Source organism: Halichoerus grypus, chromosome 8 (genome assembly GCF_964656455.1).
Source record: "Halichoerus grypus chromosome 8, mHalGry1.hap1.1, whole genome shotgun sequence".
NCBI lineage: Eukaryota > Metazoa > Chordata > Mammalia > Carnivora > Phocidae > Halichoerus > Halichoerus grypus.
Window position 1 is genome coordinate 10,681,675 of NC_135719.1, and position 19,186 is coordinate 10,700,860.

The following is a 19,186-nucleotide window of genomic DNA, read 5'->3' on the forward strand; positions in this document are numbered from 1 at the left end:
ATACCCAAGCCATGCGGGAGGGGGGGCATGAGGACAACCCGTTAAGTCAGGCTCTAGGGATGGGAGGTAGAGAGAGAACCAGTATTAGCATGTGTTGAAGACCCCCCCCCCCCCCCCCATGTCTCTAATGCACAGCAAGGGAGAGAGGATTGCTTGTCTTTGGAGGCAGGACACCTGCTCTGCCATGATAACCCTTCCCTTGCTCTGCCATGATAACCCTTCCCTTCCGCCTCCCACCGCAACACCAGGCACCTGGCCAAATTCCTCCGCCTCCTTGTAATTACACCGCCGGAAGAGGGAGGAAAGGACTCAGGTATATAAATACGTTCAAGCTTCTCCCATCTTGAAATCAACAAGCAAGCCAACTCACCTCCATAGACTTTGGGTTCCCTCCTAGCAAGACCTCTCTCCCCCCTGCACACACAGGGCTTCGGGGAAAAAAAACCCACTGTATGCACCTACTGTCCACACCTCTTAATCTCCACTCTCTCAGTATTTAAAACATGTTGATATTTTGCTCGTCATAGACTTTCTTGCATTAATTTTGATATTCTTAAAAATACTGCCTTGATATCTTATTAATCTTGATTACTTCGTTTTTAGCACCCCCTTAGATTTTGCTCCCAAGGAGAATGCCTCATGTCTTACCAGAGTCCTGGCCCTGTTCTATTTACTCCTCAACCCATTATGATCTGGCTTCTGCTCCCCAACATGCACTGGAAACTAACCTTGAAAGGTTCATAAAAAATCCTCGACGTGTCTTTAAAGGACATTTTTTCACTCCCTGTTTCAGTTGACATTCTTTTGAGCATTTCAAACACATCAAACAACAAGTAGAACATACACAAATATAATGATTACAAAAAACATTACTTATTCCTAAACCTGTTTCTAAAATGTCAACAACTTATTCCCCTCCCCGTTTCTTTATTATTTTAATATCACTTCTACACTTCCTAAAACTACAGCAGTCCTTAATTACAAACCTTCCCAAGGGTATAGTATTTTTACCCAGACGAGAGAGAAAATGAGTATCAATTCAGATAGCCAAGCTTACAGGATCTGGTTCATCAACTGATTCCTGGTTATGGCACAAAGGCAGGTTATTTCTCCCAAAGCTATTCAAACCCAAGCCAGGACTTCAGGCTGAAACTTTCTTTTTAAGATAATCTTTTCTTTCTACATCAATTAAGAAAAAATGTAGGTCCACGCTTTTCCCATGGATTTTTGCTTTTAGTAGCTTGGAACTTCCCCTTGAAATATTGAAGTCTTTCTTGGCCAGCATAACATAGCCCGTTGTCCCGTCATTGTGATGATCGGGTCATTGTGATACCTTGGTTTTATTGGCATTATTTAAAATGTATGGATGCCGTACTGGTGTCTCATTATAAGTCCTGGTTTCATCTCCCAGGAGTGGGAGAACAAGGTCATGCAATGAGCACTCTTTTTTTTTTTTTTTTTTTAAGGTATTTGGCCTGTTCATCATCTTGGAACAGAGTTTTGAGCCTCCTCTCTGCCGAGTTATTTTGTATGAGCACTGGTGCCAGTTAAGTCCCTCTTGTTCTTGGTTCTGTATATTTTCCCCGGGCGATTTGGCTAACTCAGTTCCCTATATTTTTCCTCCTCTACTTACTCAGATAGACATCAGCTTCATGTCTATGTTTTTTAAAATCAAACCCTTAATAGAAGAAATAGAATACCAATTTATGTTAACCTCCTCTCATTGAAATTAATTAAAAAATTAAACAGTTCCCTTTATAGCCAACTTCTCTGCTCATCTTAATTACCTTTAGTGTCCTTTGTACTTTATATGAACTTTTCTCTTAATGTCATTATGAAATTATGGCCTTTCACAAACTCAGCATATTTCAATTAACCGCAATTATTATACCCATTTTGATGCTCAAATTCCAACTTGGCTGGTAGGGGACCTCTAAGCTAGCTCTTTTGTTCTTTCAGCACTGTTCCTGGCATCTTGGAAAGCATCTCTGCTTTTTGGCAACGATAGGGTATTCTAGGACCATTCTATTCCGTGGGTATCTGCGCACGGGTGGACATGCCTGTTCCAAATCCAGGCATTTAGGACTTCATGTCAGAATATGCAGTGAACAAAATGATGCTGCTATTGAAACACTTCTAGCAGGAATAATATTGCTTTTTAACATCATGTGTTCAACATTGATTTTTTTTTCCTAATATCATTAACATAATTAAGTTTCTGTACTTTACTCACCTTGTAGCAGGAGGTTTTATTGACCTCTAAGACTTTCTAATATATTATGCAATAAATGACCTCTGCTTGAACCTTCTTTCTTTCATAGGTCTACCAATGATACTGGCTTTTGTGTTTGTCTTCACATCACACTGACATTCAAACACCCTGAGCACTCGGTCTTTGTTCCACCATTGTGGTGCCTGATTTTCCTCTCATCCCAGATGAATTCTCAGCCCCTGGGCAATGTACCTAAGTGTTTCTTGATCCTGAGGAGTAATTGTTTGGATGGTGGCATGTTGATTTTCCTCAATTCCAGGAAAGGCTTGGCTTCATTATATTCGAAGGCTCTTCTTTGTTCGGGATTCAATTTTGGAGGACACCATATTTCCCTTTGCCCATATGTTTCCCTACCACCAGTTCAATATCTGCCCCATACAATTTCCCATCATTGACATCTAACATATTTGACTATAGGAATACAAAGGAAGAAAGCTGTGATCTCTGGATAGTCTCAGTGACAACATTAAAAGAACAGTAGCACCTTTTCCCTGTCTTAGCCTGGTTAATATATTTCCTTCTAGAAGTCCTTGTTTTCTTATATTTTTAATGAGTATCTTCTTTGGTAACTCAAGACTTACTGATCCTTTTGTTTAAGGGATCTGGAATTCCACCAGAGTTTGCTCTGGCTACTATAGATTTAGCTTCCACGATTACCTTGGGAGTTGTGCCAAAGATGCCCCATTTACCTTTACACATAGGAAGAGGGCTCTGGACAAGGAAAAGGGAGAACACTTGCTTAAAGAGATAAGAGATAGAAAGTAAGAGAATACAAAGGGACACATACCTGATCTCTTATTCAAAATTACCTTAGCAGGATGGAGTTTGAATTTGACAGCAGCCTGGGTTTCATTTTATGCCTTTGAGTTGGGGCAGAGCTCATGAGAAATGTCAGTTTGCTGGAGGCTTCCCATTAAACAAGGCAATTTGGGTCCAGAAATGATGGAATGGGTATAAATTTTTTTAATATGAATAAAATTTAAAAGTTATAATACTAACGCGTATTTATTTTTTTAAATGGTAACTTGGAAATGTAGATGAACATAAAACTTGCCATGAGTGAGCCAGGCTCTGTGCCAGGCGCTGGATGCTACGTAACTCTTTTAATACTCATAGCAACGTGCTGGGATGGGTCCTATTTTTATTCCCATTTTAAAGATAGGTAAATTGACACTTAGAAAGGTTGAGTAAATTATTTATGGTCATAAACTAGTAGATGGTCAGTTCAAATTCAGGTGATTCAAATTTAGGTAGTCTGATTGCAGAACACATCGTCTTAAACATGCTGTGTTTGGACACATACCAAAACTGGACCATACCACACATACAATCTGGAATCCTCCTTTTTTTCCCTCTTATAAGTTTATTAAGAGCATTTCCCCTTCTTAAAATGTTTCATAAAACATCATCTAAAAAATGGGTGAATACTTGGGGCGCCTGGCTGGCTTAGTTGGTAGAGAATGTGACTCTTGATCTCAGAGTTATGACTTCAAGCCCCACGTTGGCCATGGAGCCTACTTAAAAAAATAAAAATACAAATGGGTGAATACTGTCCTTTCTTGAAAATGTAATGTAATTTTGCCAGTCCTTTATTCATGGACATATACATTCTTCCCAATTTTTCAGTATCAGAAATATTCAATAAACACTAAGCAACAAACACTGAAGCATTGTACTTGTATTTTTGCTTGTGTCTCTGATTATTTTCTTTGGACAGATTGATTGGGGGAATTATCAAGCCAATGGAAGTGAACAATTTGAGTACCTTAATAGGCATCGCCAAATTACTTTCCACAGAGTAGCAGAAACCCACACCTTTGCCAGCACTTCATTAACGAGCCTTTCCATCAAACTTCGGCCAGCGCAGAAAATTTTCTTTAAAAAATGTTTTGCCATGTTGGAGGGTGAATAAAATGTGTCTTGTATTAGTTTTAATTAGTATTTGTTTGATTAGTTGTGAGTGTGACTATTTTTACATGTTCACTGGATTTTTGTATTTCTTTAAATTTTCTGTGTGGACCCTCTGCCCACATTTCTTTCTGAGTATTAGGGTTTTACGTAACGATTTGTAAGGGCACTTTATGTTTTGATGATACTACCCTTCTGCTCTGTTGCTAAACTACTTTTCCCAATATCTGAGTTTATTGTCGTGAGCGATGTTTCTTGACGTAGGGGAGTTCTAATTGTGTAATGGTAAAGTCTATCTAGGTTTTCCTTTGTAATTACTCCTGTTGCTCTTATACATAGAATGTCTTTCTCTCTCCAAAGATCTGATAATTATTCACTTATATTTTTGTCTATGTGTGGTTCTTTCATCCATTTGTTTTTATTGTTTTTGCTTTGGGCTATTGCACCAGCAAGGCTATAATTTGAGTTAATCAATTTTCTCAACCATTTGATGAATAACCTGTTCCTTTCTCATTTTTTGTTGTGCTTACTTTATTAAGCTGGGATATATACTAGAGTCTATTTCAGGGCTGATTGCTTGATTCTATCAATCTGTCTGCCAGTTCTTGAGCTCATACCATACTCTGTTGGATGTTGCTTGTGATATATTTTAATACCCGGTAGGACATGCCTCCTTAATATAACTGCCCCAGTTTTCCTATTTCAATATGTTCTTCTTCTTTTTTTTACTTGTTATTCGTCTGTATGAACCGTAGAATCACTACATCATATAAGCCAGATAATACTGGCTTATCTTTTGGTTTTCATCATATCATCGAAATACATAACGTGTTATTGCAAAATTGTAGTAGTATTTTTTTGCTCTTTTGTTAGGCTATCTTCGTTAGTTTTATATTAGTGTTAGGCTAACTTTGCACAGTGAATCTTTATATGTTCAGCTTTTGTTTTTATATCTGGGAAAATCCTATTACATGGGGTTATCTTTGTGAAAATCTGGAAGTTTTCACTGGTGAAATTTTAATGCAATGGGATATCTTTAGAGGTAATTATCTTAGGGTCAAGTCAAGTTTGCCATTATAATATCTACTTAATTCAGTTTTCCAAATTTACTAACATTGTTTTTGAATAATACTTTTTGATTTGTTAAAATTTTCCTCTGTTCTTATTTTTACATTTTTTACTTTTGAATTTTGTTTTTTCCCTCTACTTCTCATATATCCTTGAATCGTGTTAAAAAATCAGTTCTTGACACAAACAATGAATCATGGAACACTATATCTAAAACTAATGATGTAATGTATGGGGATTAACATAACAATAAAAAAATTAAAAAAAAAAAACTACCAAAAAAAAAAAATCAGTTCTTGAATTTGTGCATCAACTTTACTGTTTCTATTTTTAATAATTCATTTTTTTCTATGCTTATCTTTAGAAAATCTTTTCTTCTGTTTTCCTTATTTTAAATACATGTTAATTATGTATAGTACAAATGCTTTGAAATGTATCTATTTTGTCTACTTGTTTTTTCAAGTATAGTAATTCTATAAGAGGCTTGCATAAAATAATTGTGTTTCTGTCCATTTCTTCTTGTACATCTTTGCCTTATGTATTTGAGGTATAAAATATATATGCCGTTTATATCTTTATTGAAAACTGCACATTTTTAGGCACACTCTGATTCATGTATTCAGTCTTTATGAATTTAATATTAATATTTTCATTTTTTCTCATTTATATTTTTCTGGTAAATCTTTATTCATTTTTAATTTTTTAGTCTATTTGTATCATTTCATTTCGGATACATTTCTTGTGAGTAGGTCATGGTTGGATTTTCTTAGCTCAGTACTGAAGTTTTAATATTTTATTGTAGGATGATAAATCATTTACATTTATTGTTATAACTGTCCCATCCCCTCATTCTGGATAATTATTTGGGATCTCTGGGGGTTTACTCAGGTGGAGTTCAGGGGAACAGAGTCTGAACACTGACATGAGAAACAGCTGCAGGCATGAAAACAAGGAAGACTCACACTTGGTCATGACCAAGTCCCTCTTGCAAAGAGAGGAACATTCTAAATGTCGAGCCTGTGGAATTGGTCAGAAATCTAGAACAGGATCCATATCAAAGAATTTTCAAAGATCAGACACAATTGAGGAGTTGGTTCAGAAAAGAGAGCCAGGAGACCCTTCTGGGCAAGCTTGGGGAGGCCCTCTGAGAGACCCACGCATTTCCAACCTTTTACTGTCAATGATATTGAAAGAAATAATAGGGATTGGCAACAGTTTACAACAACTTGTTTATTGACATTGGACTAAGTTCTTTCGATAAAGATTCCTTTAATCCTTGCAGCCCCCATGTTACTATACTTTTACAGACAGGAAAAGAGGCTCTGAATTTTCCAGACCAAAGTGAGTAAGTGCCAGAACTACTTTCAAAAAACAAATTTCCCTAACTCAAAAGCCCATGATTTTGACTATCGTATTATACTGTTTTCTTCCTAACATTGTAATTGTTCTTGGTTTTCATTTTCCCAATATTTACAAGCATATATTCTCTTGAATTATTCTAATTAGGTTTTTCAAAATCACACTCAAATACACAGATTCTCCATCAAGTTCATGAGCACTATGATAACTTTTGATTCCTTCTATAAGATGAGGAATGGAGTGCCCTTCTCTTCCCCACATACTCTTTTCCCCCATCTTTGCCAATATCATTTGGAATTATAGACCAATTTGTTAGTAGTCTTATTTTTAGTTATTCTATTTCAAGAAACAATGGCAAAAACTTTCCATTTGTGCTGCTATTTTATTTACAACTTTTTTTTTTTTTACTTAATTCAGAATGTTTAGCTGGGACTGTCATAATGTTTTTGAACCCACTTCTGCTCTTCTCGAGTTTTTGTCTTTAATTATTATGTTGTTCCATGTGAACGTATCTCTACTTAAATTTTTTAAGAGAAGTGCAAGGGTGGTATCTTTTTTGAGCTCTTGATTAGAATATCTAAGAATGTCTTTTTTGTTTTCTTTGCAAATTAGCAACGTTTCAGCTTGAGTCATAAGCATTTTCTCTCAGCACCATTTAGACTTTGTTCCATTATCATCTGGCATCTAGTTTTGTGATACACAGTTGATTTAGCCTGTTTTCGTTTGATGATAAGTAACTTTAATGTTTTGTCTGGATGTTGGCAGAATTTTAAAACATCCTTTATATTTAAACAAATTTTCTAGATTATAACTAACTGAATCTTTCTTCATTAATTTTGTTTGGAAATAATGAGCTATTTTAAATTGTGCATTCAATTTTTTTTTTTTTTCAGTTTGAAAAGTTTTCTTCCATTCTTGGTCTTTAATATTGCAGCAACATTGTTCATTCTGTTTATAATTTTCTGGGGGGGAGGGTCTTTCTTATCCATGTAGTAAGTCTTTATTTGTGATCTACCAAGTCACCCATCTTTTCTCTAATCATTTTTATCTTTGTTTCTCTTCTCTACGTTGATAGAAAACTTACCTAGCTTGCTCTCTATATCATTTATTTGGTTTCCTGCAATTTTGATTCTGATCTTTACTGCCTCCAAATCAGATTTCAATTGCACAATTTTATTTGTGGCTTTCCTGAGTACTAGTCTTATCTGCCAGCTTCCTCTTCTAATTCAGTTAGAATCTCAAGCATCATCTTTTTCATCTAACACTTTATTTATCATTTCAGAAAGTATATCTGTTTAGTATTTATTAAGAACACAAAACAGCAGGGTTAAATTTTTTGTCTTATCTAGTCAAGTTTTCCTTTTTTTTTTAAACAAGCATGCTTTTTCTTTGCCTCACTAGTCTAGGGAGTCCCTTGTTTTATGTTACAGAATATTTTTCATAGACTCAATGTATCTTTATCCACCTCTCAAAACAGGCACACTCATTCCTTCTTAAACAGAGATATCTATCCAAGATGGTTGTACTCTGGATCTGCTAGAATCTTCCTCTTAAATATTAAATTGGAGAGCAAGTTATGGTGCATACCCTCCATGACTTCCAGTGCCGAGCTAGCAATGGGTACTGCTCGATCATGGCAGGAATTTCTCTTGCTTCCCTAACTATTTCTTTGTAAATGGGAGGTGAATTAATTAGTAAATAGTTTGAAATATTTCATAGTCTTTTTGTGGCCTGAAAGAGTGTATGAGGGGCTTTGAGTCTAAGAATACAGTGCTTTCAATGTACATGGCAGATTGTATTTTCCAAAGATGGCCATAGCAATACATATATCCTATCCCATAGGTTCTTCTTCTTCTTTTTTAAAGATTTTATTTATTTATGTATTTATTTGAGAGAGAGAGAGTGTGCAAGTGGGGAGGAGCAGAGGGAGAGGGACAAGCAGACTCTGCTAAGCACGGAGCCCAATCCGGAGCTTGATCTCATGACCCTGAGATCATGACCTGAGCCAAAATCAAGAGTCAGAGACTTAATTGACTGAGCCACCCAGGCGCTCCCCATTCCACAGGTTCTTCTAACAATGTGGCACTGACCCGCTTTCATCGAGAGGTGAGTTCTGTGATCTCTCCCCTTGAGTCTGGTTGGAGCTTTGTAGCTCTCTTTATCAACAGAATGCAGGAGAAATGACGCTGCATGACTGAGGGCAAGGTCATAAAAGTCCCATTTTCTTTCTGAGGTATGGACACTAGGACTCCTGAGTGGACATGTATGAAGTCTGGCTTCCTCAAGTTTGCCATTTTGGAGACATCATGAAGAAATACCACACACGGAGATGCCAGGAAGGCATGGCTTTTCTAGCCCTCCGCTGTTTGAGCCTTTCTAGCCTAGGACACAGGCATGTGAATGAGTGAGACCTCCAATGATTCCAGCCCTCAGCCTTCCAGTAGAGTCCAGTTCTCTCCACCAAGCCCTGCCCAGATTGCAGATTCTTGAGCAAAATGAATAAATGAACATCGTTGTTTAAACCACTAAGTTTTGGGGTGGCTTGTTACATAGCATTAGATAATCGAAAACATGGGCTTCCCATCCCCACCCCCACCTATATTACTATATTACCCACTCCCTGTATTACTGTTACTTTCTCTCCCAGGACATACTCTGCAACCACCCACCCCTTTCACTGAGGCCCATTGTGCTTTTCTGGGATTTACAATTGCATAGACTTACCAAGATGCAAGCCCTGAGCTGAGTGTTCCTGGGCAGCCAAGAGGTGACTGTCTGTCAGGTTTTCTGATTGGGGAATTAGCCCAGGTCCCCCATGTAGAGCCCTCTTGTCCTTTCTCCCCATGGAGGAAAGAGGCACTCTTCCTTGGTCATCCCATTCAGCCTGTGTTAAGGGCCATTTCCCTGAGAAACTGGATAATCCATATTTAGAATCTGGGGTCTCAGCCCAATTAAGTCCTGGCAGCCCTTTTGGGTTTTCATGGGTATTTTTAAGGCAAGCTGGGAAAGGGAAGTTCAGGCAGCCCTCATGATCTTGAAGTCCAGGATCCTAGCTTTCATCCTGAGGTTCAGAGGTGTTGCCAAAACAACAGACACAAAATGGACCCCTCTCTCGGTCCCCGACCTTGTCAGGTGATCCGCGCTCTGTGGGACTCCATGGTGTGAGGGTTCCAGGAGAATGAAAATAACCAGCATCTTCTTTAGAGCCAATTGTTGCTCTTTGTCCTCCCTTCTAAAGCCCCAAACACAAGGGAAAGGGGAATACACAGAAATCTACAATGCTGCTGGAAGTTGCCTAGCTCTGGGCTCCTTTTGATGGCTTCCTAGGCTGGTTCTATTCTTCTCAAATCATTACATGCATATGAATCGCCTGGGGATCTTGCTAAAATTTGAATTCTGATTCAGAACATCTGGGCTGAGGTCTGAGCGTCTGCATTTCTAGCAAGCTCCCAGGTGACACCAGGGTTGCTGGTCCACGGACCACACACTCAGTGGTGGGGCTCTGGGCAGTTTCTGTTGCTCTCACTTCCTGAAGGCAGCCCAGAAAGACTCTCACTTCCTGCCTCACTAGATGTGGTTTCATAGCTATTGCGACTATCATGCCCCCTGTCTCTTTGCTTCCCACCATTTTGTCCTGTCCCACAGCTGGGGCGTGGGGAAGGATCACTTCTTGTGTCCTCACTAATCTGTTCTCTGCCTAATAGTTACTGAACACTCTGGGCCCGGCTCCTCCAGGGGCAGAAACATAGAGATGGAAGGCACTGATCAGAGGTTTGTCAGGGAGAAGGGCAGTGAGTACCCTCTACAACAGGACAAATGCTAGGGCAGAGGAGGACATAGATGGTAAGGGGATGTAGGTGGTAGGGAGGCAGTGGGGGACCTGGGAAGGCATGAGCGAGAGGGTATTCTTTAAAGGCTACCTGGAGGAGGTGACATTCTAGCTGGATCTTAAGGTGCTGGTAGGTGTGAGCCAGCTGAAGAAAGGGGGAGGGAAAAGCATTCCTGGCAGAGGGAATAGCAGGTGCAAACGTTTTAAGAAGGAGAATGCATGGTGAGCTCAAGGGACTGCAGTTAATTATGACCGGAGCATGGAGTGTGTGTATGTGTGTGAAGGGCTGGGGAGAGGGGTAAGGTAGTGTATCAGCTTGCTCGGGCTACCCTAACAAAGTATCACAGACTGGGTGGCTTAAACAACATACATTTGTTTTCTCACAGTTCTGGTGGCTAGAATTCTGAGATCAAGGTGTCAGCAGGTTTGGTGCCTTCTGAGGCTCCTCCCCTTGACTTGCAGATCCTCTCTTCTCCCTGAATCCTCATGTGGTCGCCCTTCTGTCTGACTTTCTGTGTCCTAATCTCCTCTTTCTGTAAGGACACCAGTCTTCTTGGATGAAGGTCCCCCTAAATATCTCCTTTGACCTTAATCTCCTCTTTAAATGCCCTACCTCCAAATTCAGTCACATTTTGAGGTACTAGGGGTTAGAGCTTCACCATATGAATTTGAGGGGCCACAACTCAGCCCAGAACGGGCAGTTGGAGGTAGGATGGCCTTCTTCATTTTGTTGCTCTCCTCACCCTTCCATAGAGGGAGAGTTGGAAAGGGTTTGGAGGACAGAAGCTGGGCGTGGAGGAGGACCCTAATCTGAGCAGGGGTGTTCCACTCCCTCATTGTGGATGCTTTCTCTATTACTCATACTCTTGATTTAGGTTTTAGTGGCATCCTGTACGTTGGGGTTTTCTTTCCTGGTCTTCTCATATGCCCTTTGTTCCAACAGCCAGAGGGTTCATGGGCTGCTGTGTGCCATGACCACCTGGGGTACCCAGGGCCGGAGCCCACCACCCCTCGGGGAGCAGACAGCTGTGGCCACTTTCTGCCGGGCTTGGGACCCATGAGACTCTTGGCATGCTATCAGCCTTGAAACCCCACACCTCTTTGCCAGAGAGGCTGTTGGGCCTTCTGAACATGTGCAGGGCTGGCTCATTTCACTGGCTCACATTTAGTATCAGTAGCCATCCTTAAAACACAAGGGTGTGTGTGCGTTTTTGAGACTGGGAGCAAAACTGGGACACTTGCCCTTGAGAGAGAAAAGGCATTGTGGCAGTGAGAGGCACTCCAGGACAACTCCTGCTGTAAGAAGGAGCCACAGGGATGGAGAAGCAGGTCCCCGGGGAGCATACCTGGAAGGAAGTTTTCTATAAACCTTGACACCCTCTGGGTCATTTTCCTGTCTTAATCATAAGTATTAAGCCTCTTGGCAGGAGGCCTGTTAGATGCTGAGCAGGACAAAGTCTCCTTTATTTTTAAAGTAAAACACTCTGCTCTTAAGAAACTAACAGTCTATTTGGGTAAACCCATTCTATTTACCCACATATCAATCGAAGGCAGCCAAGGATGAGCTCCCCAAATACACTAATATTGGTAAATGTTTATCATTTGTGTTGCTTCTTTTATCTCAAGGCTCATTTTGCATAAATAAAACACATTTTTAAATCCTGAGTTTTCTCCTATCTGTTCTCCAATTTCCCTGAACGTTCTTTTTTTTTTTTTTCCCTTCCGTTTCCCTTGGATTTTGGATGCACATTCTTAAAATTGCATCTACACTGATGTTTATCCTTTTCACTTCTTTGCTGAGCTTTAGGATATATTCAAATTAAGAAATGTAATTTAAAATGTAGAACTATGAATATAGTCAGTAGCAAACACAGGCTATGGGTAGAAAGGCATATGGATCAGGCTAATTGTGAAGTGGGGGTGGGGAGAGAAAAACTCCGAGAGAGAGAAAATAAGCTTCAACTCAGCCCAAATATTAGTTTCAAGCCAAAGAAGTTGGCCTGGCCCCAGTTCTATCCTTGGTTGGACACAATACATGATTGCTGTATTTTCAGAAAAAGAAAAAAAAATCCATCCATAGGGTGAGAATCTAAGCATCTATTTTCCATCCCAGTGACAATCAGAAATCATTCTTTGCATTTATTTTTCAACTTTGTATTTGCCTGTGAACAAAATTGAAGCTGGCAAAGGATGGTTCATGTGAATTACTTGAACAACAGTTTCTCATTGTGTTGAATTACATTGAGGCTGCTTGCTGTGAAATCTTGCCACAGCCCAGTAACAGTGAAAGATATTGTCACTTTTTTTTTTCCATGGCCATGAAGTTAACCCACTTCTCTCCCACATAAACGAACTGATGGTCCTTTCCAAAGTGGGGGAGAAAAGCTCTCCAAATCCTAATCACCAAGCATTTATGTACAGCTTACTAACGTTTTCAGAATCAAAAGCCAGTCTATCTTCCCACGTCACCCGATCTTCATGCTTCCCCACATCACATTTCCAGATTACATGGCTTCTCAATGTTTGGAATACCTCTAGTCACCAACAAAGAGAGGAGTCATGCATCTCCAGCCCCAGCTAGCAATATTTTCAGCTAATTTAGGAAAGTCCAATTTAGAACCTAGCCCAGAAAAGGAGTAGAGAGGCAACAATAATCACGAGGGTCCTCTGGGCCTTTGTAATGCCTACCTTTCCTAAATTCACCATCCACCGCTAGGGGGATAGATGACGGAAAAGGGTCCAGGCTGTAAGTGGTGGCTGCAGCATTTCTCCAAGGCAACATTTAAGGTTGCCCAGTTGAGGCATGGGATGGGCTCTGAGCTCTGTTTGCCTTGTTCGCCACGTGATGGTCAATGGTTCATTTCAGAGGCTAGTTGGAGGGGAAACCACAGATCATGGCGGGGCTAAATCCCCTCTTGATCTCCCTCCTCCTCCTGGGCATTCCTCCCAACTTGGGGTGGAAAATGCTGCTTTTACTCATGAGTGAGATGGGACTAATAAGAACAGCTCTCCCTGTTGGGAGATTTGAATGATACACAGGGCATTAACATACTTCATCTGCAGTCATGTGCTATGCAGATATGAGGGTGGTCTCTGTTCTCTGCCGCTTTCTCTGCATAGGAGAGAAGCCAAGCAGAAGAACCTGCTGCTCATAAACCCACCTCATCAACCCCGGAGCCCGGATCTATAGGTAAATAAAGGACAAGCAAGGAGGGAAGGAAATTGAACGTGTTGAATTCTTCTTTCTGATGGTTGTGAGGCTGACACCTGATTTCCTTCAGGCTGACTTTGATTACTCTTTCAGGCTTCAGGCACAGGATTATTTTCATGGCTGCTTACTGTTAATTATATGAAGAAGCTACAACCCTAATCCAGAATTCTGTGGATTAGCAGCAGAAGTGTTTGATGTCTCCAAAGACACTTAAGTTTTTATGTAAAATAAATGCCCCAAACTGAAAAAAGCCTGTGTCCTTCTTGGACTATACACAGGGCAATGTGGTATAGAGCAAAGAGAGTTGGACTTGGATTCAAGTCCTGTCCCTTTTGATCTGTGTGACACTGGGCTAGTCACTATGTATCTCTGAGTCTCCATTTAGAAAGTAGAAACCCATGAGTTCCGCTGTCCCCAAGAGACAGGAAGTCATTAAGAACCTGGACTGGTTTCAGAGGCTGGCCCTGCCATTGACTGGATATGTGACATCGGTAAGGTTAGTTAACCTTCCTGGGCCTCTGTTTTCTTATCTGTAAAATGGGCTAATAATAGTATCTAGTTTAGACGATGGTTGTGAGGTGTAAATGGTAAATGCAGGTAAAGCACTTAGAATGGGACCTGGCCAGAGGAAGCACAGGAGAAACATTAGCTCTTGTGATTACAAAGTACGTAAACAACACTTAAGGACTATAACGCACTCAGCATGCTATTTCAACAGCTTCAGGGACAAGTAAACATCTCAGCTTTGCAGGCCCAAGTCACAGAGGCAGGAAGGGAGCTAGCTCATCAAGGGTCTTCTCAGGAAGAAGAATGGAGGTGCTCCCCTGAAGCCAGAGTGTTGGAGAGGGCCCAGAAGCAGGCAAAAGGCCCGACTCTGTAGAAATTGTCAGCTGTGAGGGGAGGGTGCAGGGAGTGGGGGAGGAGCTGCAATAAGGTGACAGAGTCTCGGGGAATGGTGCAGCCCCTGGTGACAGGAATCTGGGAAAATGGTAAAAGACCTGTGTTGGGGGGAGCCAATTCGATAGCAGACAGCCAAGACAAGAAGAGGGGAAGCATCTGAAAGGGACACCAAGTCTAGGTGAGATCATGTCTGGAACCACAGGATGAAGCAGTTTATATTTAAATGGTATGGCAAGACGACACCCCCACATTACACCATCCATTCTCATTCAAGTTCTTTGGGAGGAAGTAAACATTACGGAAGTGTTAATTGCTATTCAGTTTCAAATTTAAGCCTGCATTTGTACACGGGAGCCTAGGAGAATGGCACATTTTCTCTGACATTATTAAGTAAAGTCTTTATAAATAATTGGTTGAGCCCCCCAGTGGCCCCGGCAGAAGCTGCTGAGTGCTTCCTGGTACTGATCCAGTCCTTCCCAGTTTTTCTGAGCTTCCAATAGGAAGCAGATCCTACTGGTGGTGACTTGTGGCCCAAACTCCCGGTGATGGTTATAAAGAGCGGCTGCCACGGGGCGCGAGCTTTCAGGCCAAGGCCAGGGGAGAGGCCCGGGCCACAAAATGAGGGGAGGGCTGGGGACCAAGGCAGGCCTGTGGCTAATCGCTTCCCGCTGGCTTTAGCCTTGGCTGCATCATTCCTGAGGACAGGCTCCAGGCAGATGGAGGGCTGGACAAGGCCCTCTGCTGGGGTCGCTGCGACCCTGCAGCTACCTAGACCGTGTGGCTGGGGGGCGACCGATAGTCTGTGCGGTTCCCGACGGGATAATCGAACTTCCCCCTTGGGGTGCTTCAGTTGCTTTCTTTCCTCGCGGTCGGGAGCCGTTTACGCACGCCCAGGGGCCCGGGGGAGCAGGAGCAGGGGCCGGCGGGCTTCGGAAGCCTCAAGCAGCTCTGACCTCTGGCACTTCCCCAAGCCCCGGGGCGCAACATCTGTCCCCAGAAATAGCCGGGCGGAGGAGACGAGAGCGCGCCCACTCCTTCCTGGATACTCGGTCTTCTCTCTCTTCCTAGACACCGGCCCTCCCCTCCTCGCGTCTAGCGCCCCGAATCCGCACACTCGGTCCCCGCCCAGCGGGGGCGCCCCCGCACCCCACCTCCGCTCCCCCAGTTCCTCGCGCAGCACCGCCCAGCGCCGGCGGCGGCGGCGCCCCGCGCCCCGCAGCGCCATCTAGGGGTCGGGCACCGCCTTCCTCCCTCCGGGGCACCCCCCGCGCTTCCCCGCGCGCGCCCCGAGCGGGTCCCCCTCCGGCCTCCCCGAGGGCGCACCGGCGGCGAGGGGCGGCCGGGCCTTGGGGCAGACGCAGGGGAGGCGAGCGCCGGCCCGGCCGGGCGACGGGAAGCTGGCGATGGCAGCGGCGGGCGTCCGCGGGCGGCGAGGCGGCGGCGGCGGCGGCGGCGGCGGCGGCGGCGGGCGGCGCGAGGAGCCCCTGTGATTGGCACAGCCCGAGCCGGAGGAGGAGGCGCGGGGAGGGCGGAGGAGGAGGAGGTGGAGGAAGGGGGCGAGCGCGCGCGGCGGCGGCGGCGGTGGCGGCGGCGGCGAGGAGCTGTGCCTTCCACCTCTCCAGCCCCGGCAGGACGGGGGCGGCCGCCGCGGGCTCGGGGCGGGGACAGCACGCAGCCTCGCAGCGCACACCCCCGCCCGGCAGCGGCCCCGACACCCGGGGCGAGCGGGAAAGCGGCGGCGGCGGCGGCGGGGGAAGGATGCAGGGGAAGAAGCCGGGCGGCTCGTCGGGCGGCGGCCGGAGCGGCGAGCTGCAGGGGGACGAGGCGCAGAGGAACAAGAAGAAGAAAAAGAAGGTGTCCTGCTTCTCTAACATCAAGATCTTCCTGGTGTCCGAGTGCGCCCTGATGCTGGCGCAGGGCACGGTGGGCGCCTACCTGGTGAGTCCCCGTGCCAACTCCGCCGCGGGGGCCCCCTCCCCAGACCGGCGCTCCGGCGGCCGGCAGGCACGAGGAGGGGGCCGCCCGGGCCCGGGGGCAGGCGGGCATGACCTCGGCCGGGCGCGGAGGTTGGCGAGTGGTGCAGAGGCGGCCGCCGGGGGAGCTGCCGGCCCGGGCTGCCGAGCGAGCGGGGAGCGGGCGGGACCGCGGATGCCGGCAGCTGCTCGCGCGCCCGGCGGGGGCCGGGGGTGCCCGGGGAGGAGAGGCGGCGGGCAGGTGGGCGTGAAACCGTTCCCCTCTCCGCCGGGAAAGCGCAGCCAGAGGGTGACTTCAGGAGCCCCCTTGGAGAGGCAGGCAGCGCGGTTTTCAGGTGACCTGCACATGGGAAGAAAAGCCGGTTAGCATCCTGCGTCCTCTACTCTCCATTCCAGCCGCCTGGAGAACAAATCCATTATGCATCATTTTCTCCGGGCGCTTTCCCCATGCGCCAATTACGGGGGGATTTAACAGCTTAGAGTAAAATGCGCCCGAGTGTGGCCCTGATCCGAGCCACGGCTGCAGGGGGAATATTCCCTCTCCCTATCCCAATAGCCATCTTTCGGCTTCTGGGATAAAGTTACTCGGTACCTGGAGAGCAGCTGCGAGTTTGTATAGTTCTGCTACCCATGCTTAGACCTCGATTCCCCACCGTGGTCTCTCGCCCACAAGGGGGTTGCAGCATTTTGCACTATGTACATCTCTTTCATTTGATTTCCGAAGGGGGGATATTAGTGCTCAAACGGCCCAGGGGTGCATAACGTATCAGAGGAAACAGCTTGTAATGACTCAGCACTGTCAAATACCTGCTTTGTCGCTTGGTCCTGCCCCGCGCAGGTGGTCCCAGCTTGAGTTAGAGAGAGTGCACTTCTAGACCCAAGTCCAGCCCTGCTTACACAGGAGGTTTTTTCTTTTTCCAGAGTGTATAGTGTTAAATCATTACTTGGTGATTGACCTGCAACTGGAATCAAATGTCAAAGACTTTGAGTGTTAGTGAACAAGTTTGACGGAGATAGAATTGGACAAGATTTTGGCTGTTGGATAACCGCATCCACAGATAGAATCGTGCTCTACCTGATGTACCAGTAATCCCTCCTTCCTGGCCTTGGGGTACAGTTAATGAGGGCCAGACTGCTGGGACAGGGCACCATTCATAAACGGTCTCCAAAGACTCGGGGGCTTGCTGTCAGAGGGAACTACGGGCAGGTTTGGTCTCTCGTGGGGGGTAAAGTCAATTTTGGGGTTATGACAGAGGGTTGTTCAAGCTCAGCTCTCTCTTCCTGGGGTGACAGACTTACCGGGCTTCTGAAAATCAAATGCATTTCCTTTGCTCCTTGTGAGATGAAAGTGTTTTAAATCCCTGTCTTTGTGTATCCCTGACTTTTATTCTGCAGGTGAACCCCGTAGCCAAAAGCACATTTTCTTTTCTGTGTGGATTTCTGTTCTATAAAATGCACTTTTCTCTGTAGTTACAGTACAGACAGTCCCTGTGGCCCGTGGAGTTTTGAGGTAGGAATCACTGTGTCTTAGTGGGGGGGGGGGGCTCCGTTGATCACACCTTTTATTAAAGGAGGGTATTTGACTGTTAAGATCTTAAAATAGGTACATGTATTATCAAGATGCAAATGTATATTAACAAAATATTTGGGGGCCTGTACTGGGAGCATATGCAAAATATGTACTACCTAAGCAGGTCTGTGTTTCAGGAGGTAGTTAGTATATCAACGGCTGCCTTCAGTTTAACAGTTTGTTAGCCTGAGACCAGTTTTGTTCAGTAGAGTGCATCAGTCACGTGTGGCGAACAGCAACAGAACTTTTCACACCATGAATTATAAAGGCACAGGCTTAGTTTTAGCTTGCAACGATCTAAGGCTCTTAGAAAGGCATGAGGCTGGGCTTCAACCAGATGAGTAGCCTAAGCTCCTTTAGAAAGTTAAGAAGCAGAGGCTGATGGCCAGGTGGATATATAGAGGCAGGGCTGGCACCAGGAGATAGAACATTGACTTGAATCCCAGAATAGGCGAGTGGCAGGCAGAGGAGGAAGTCAGTCCACTTTGGGGAGGAGGGGAGGGCTGGCAATTTCAGCCTGGGCCAATAGAAAGGCTAGTTCAGAGGGGTAGGGTAATAGCAGTCAACAGGTGACCAGCAGAAAGGAGATGGAGGCCCAGGAGAGGACAGGCCTAGGAAGTGGAATTCATTTTGATCACTAGGAGTGGAGGCACCAGGTTCTCAGGGCTCGGCCTTGCCCGGCCGTTGTGGACTCCATTGCCATCCGAACCTCGTGAAAATAAATAGTTGGCTTGCCAGGCTTGACCGGATCCTCTTGCTGTGGGTTTTGCTCTTCTGGGCCCCTGGGGAGTTTTCTGTTCCTCTGTTATTTTGGAGGTGGAATGAAAAGTCTGTTATTCCTTCAGCTGTGTGAGACTGCTTTATGGTTAACTTGGGAATGAAGCATTGTAGGATGTTTGCAGGAGAAGCAGATTTCTCCCTGTTAATTCATCGTGGCTTTCTTAAGGAACCCGAGAGCCTGCTTTTGTAGGTGATCACACACGCAGGGTCGGTGTGCAAGGTGTATGTTATATATGATCTTTGCGTTGGCAATCAGCCTGTCCCTCTGATGAAGCATTTTCAGATACCTGAGGAAGGGCACACCTTGGGACGCTGC

General features: G+C 44.7%; 1 protein-coding gene across 3 annotated transcripts in view; it reads left to right on the forward strand.

Annotated features, from left to right (window-relative positions):
- Positions 1-16,145: 16,145 nt before the first annotated feature.
- The window catches only part of SLCO3A1 (solute carrier organic anion transporter family member 3A1), a 301,035-nt gene continuing 297,994 nt past the window's right edge, over positions 16,146-19,186 (forward strand). For 2 of the 3 annotated variants that reach the window (XM_078078924.1, XM_078078922.1), the window contains exon 1: positions 16,146-16,485. In XM_078078924.1, coding sequence (XP_077935050.1) covers positions 16,306-16,485 — 180 coding nt within the window. In that variant the 5' untranslated portion in view covers positions 16,146-16,305. The remainder of the gene's footprint in view (positions 16,486-19,186) is intronic. The other variant, XM_078078923.1, reaches the window with a different exon arrangement.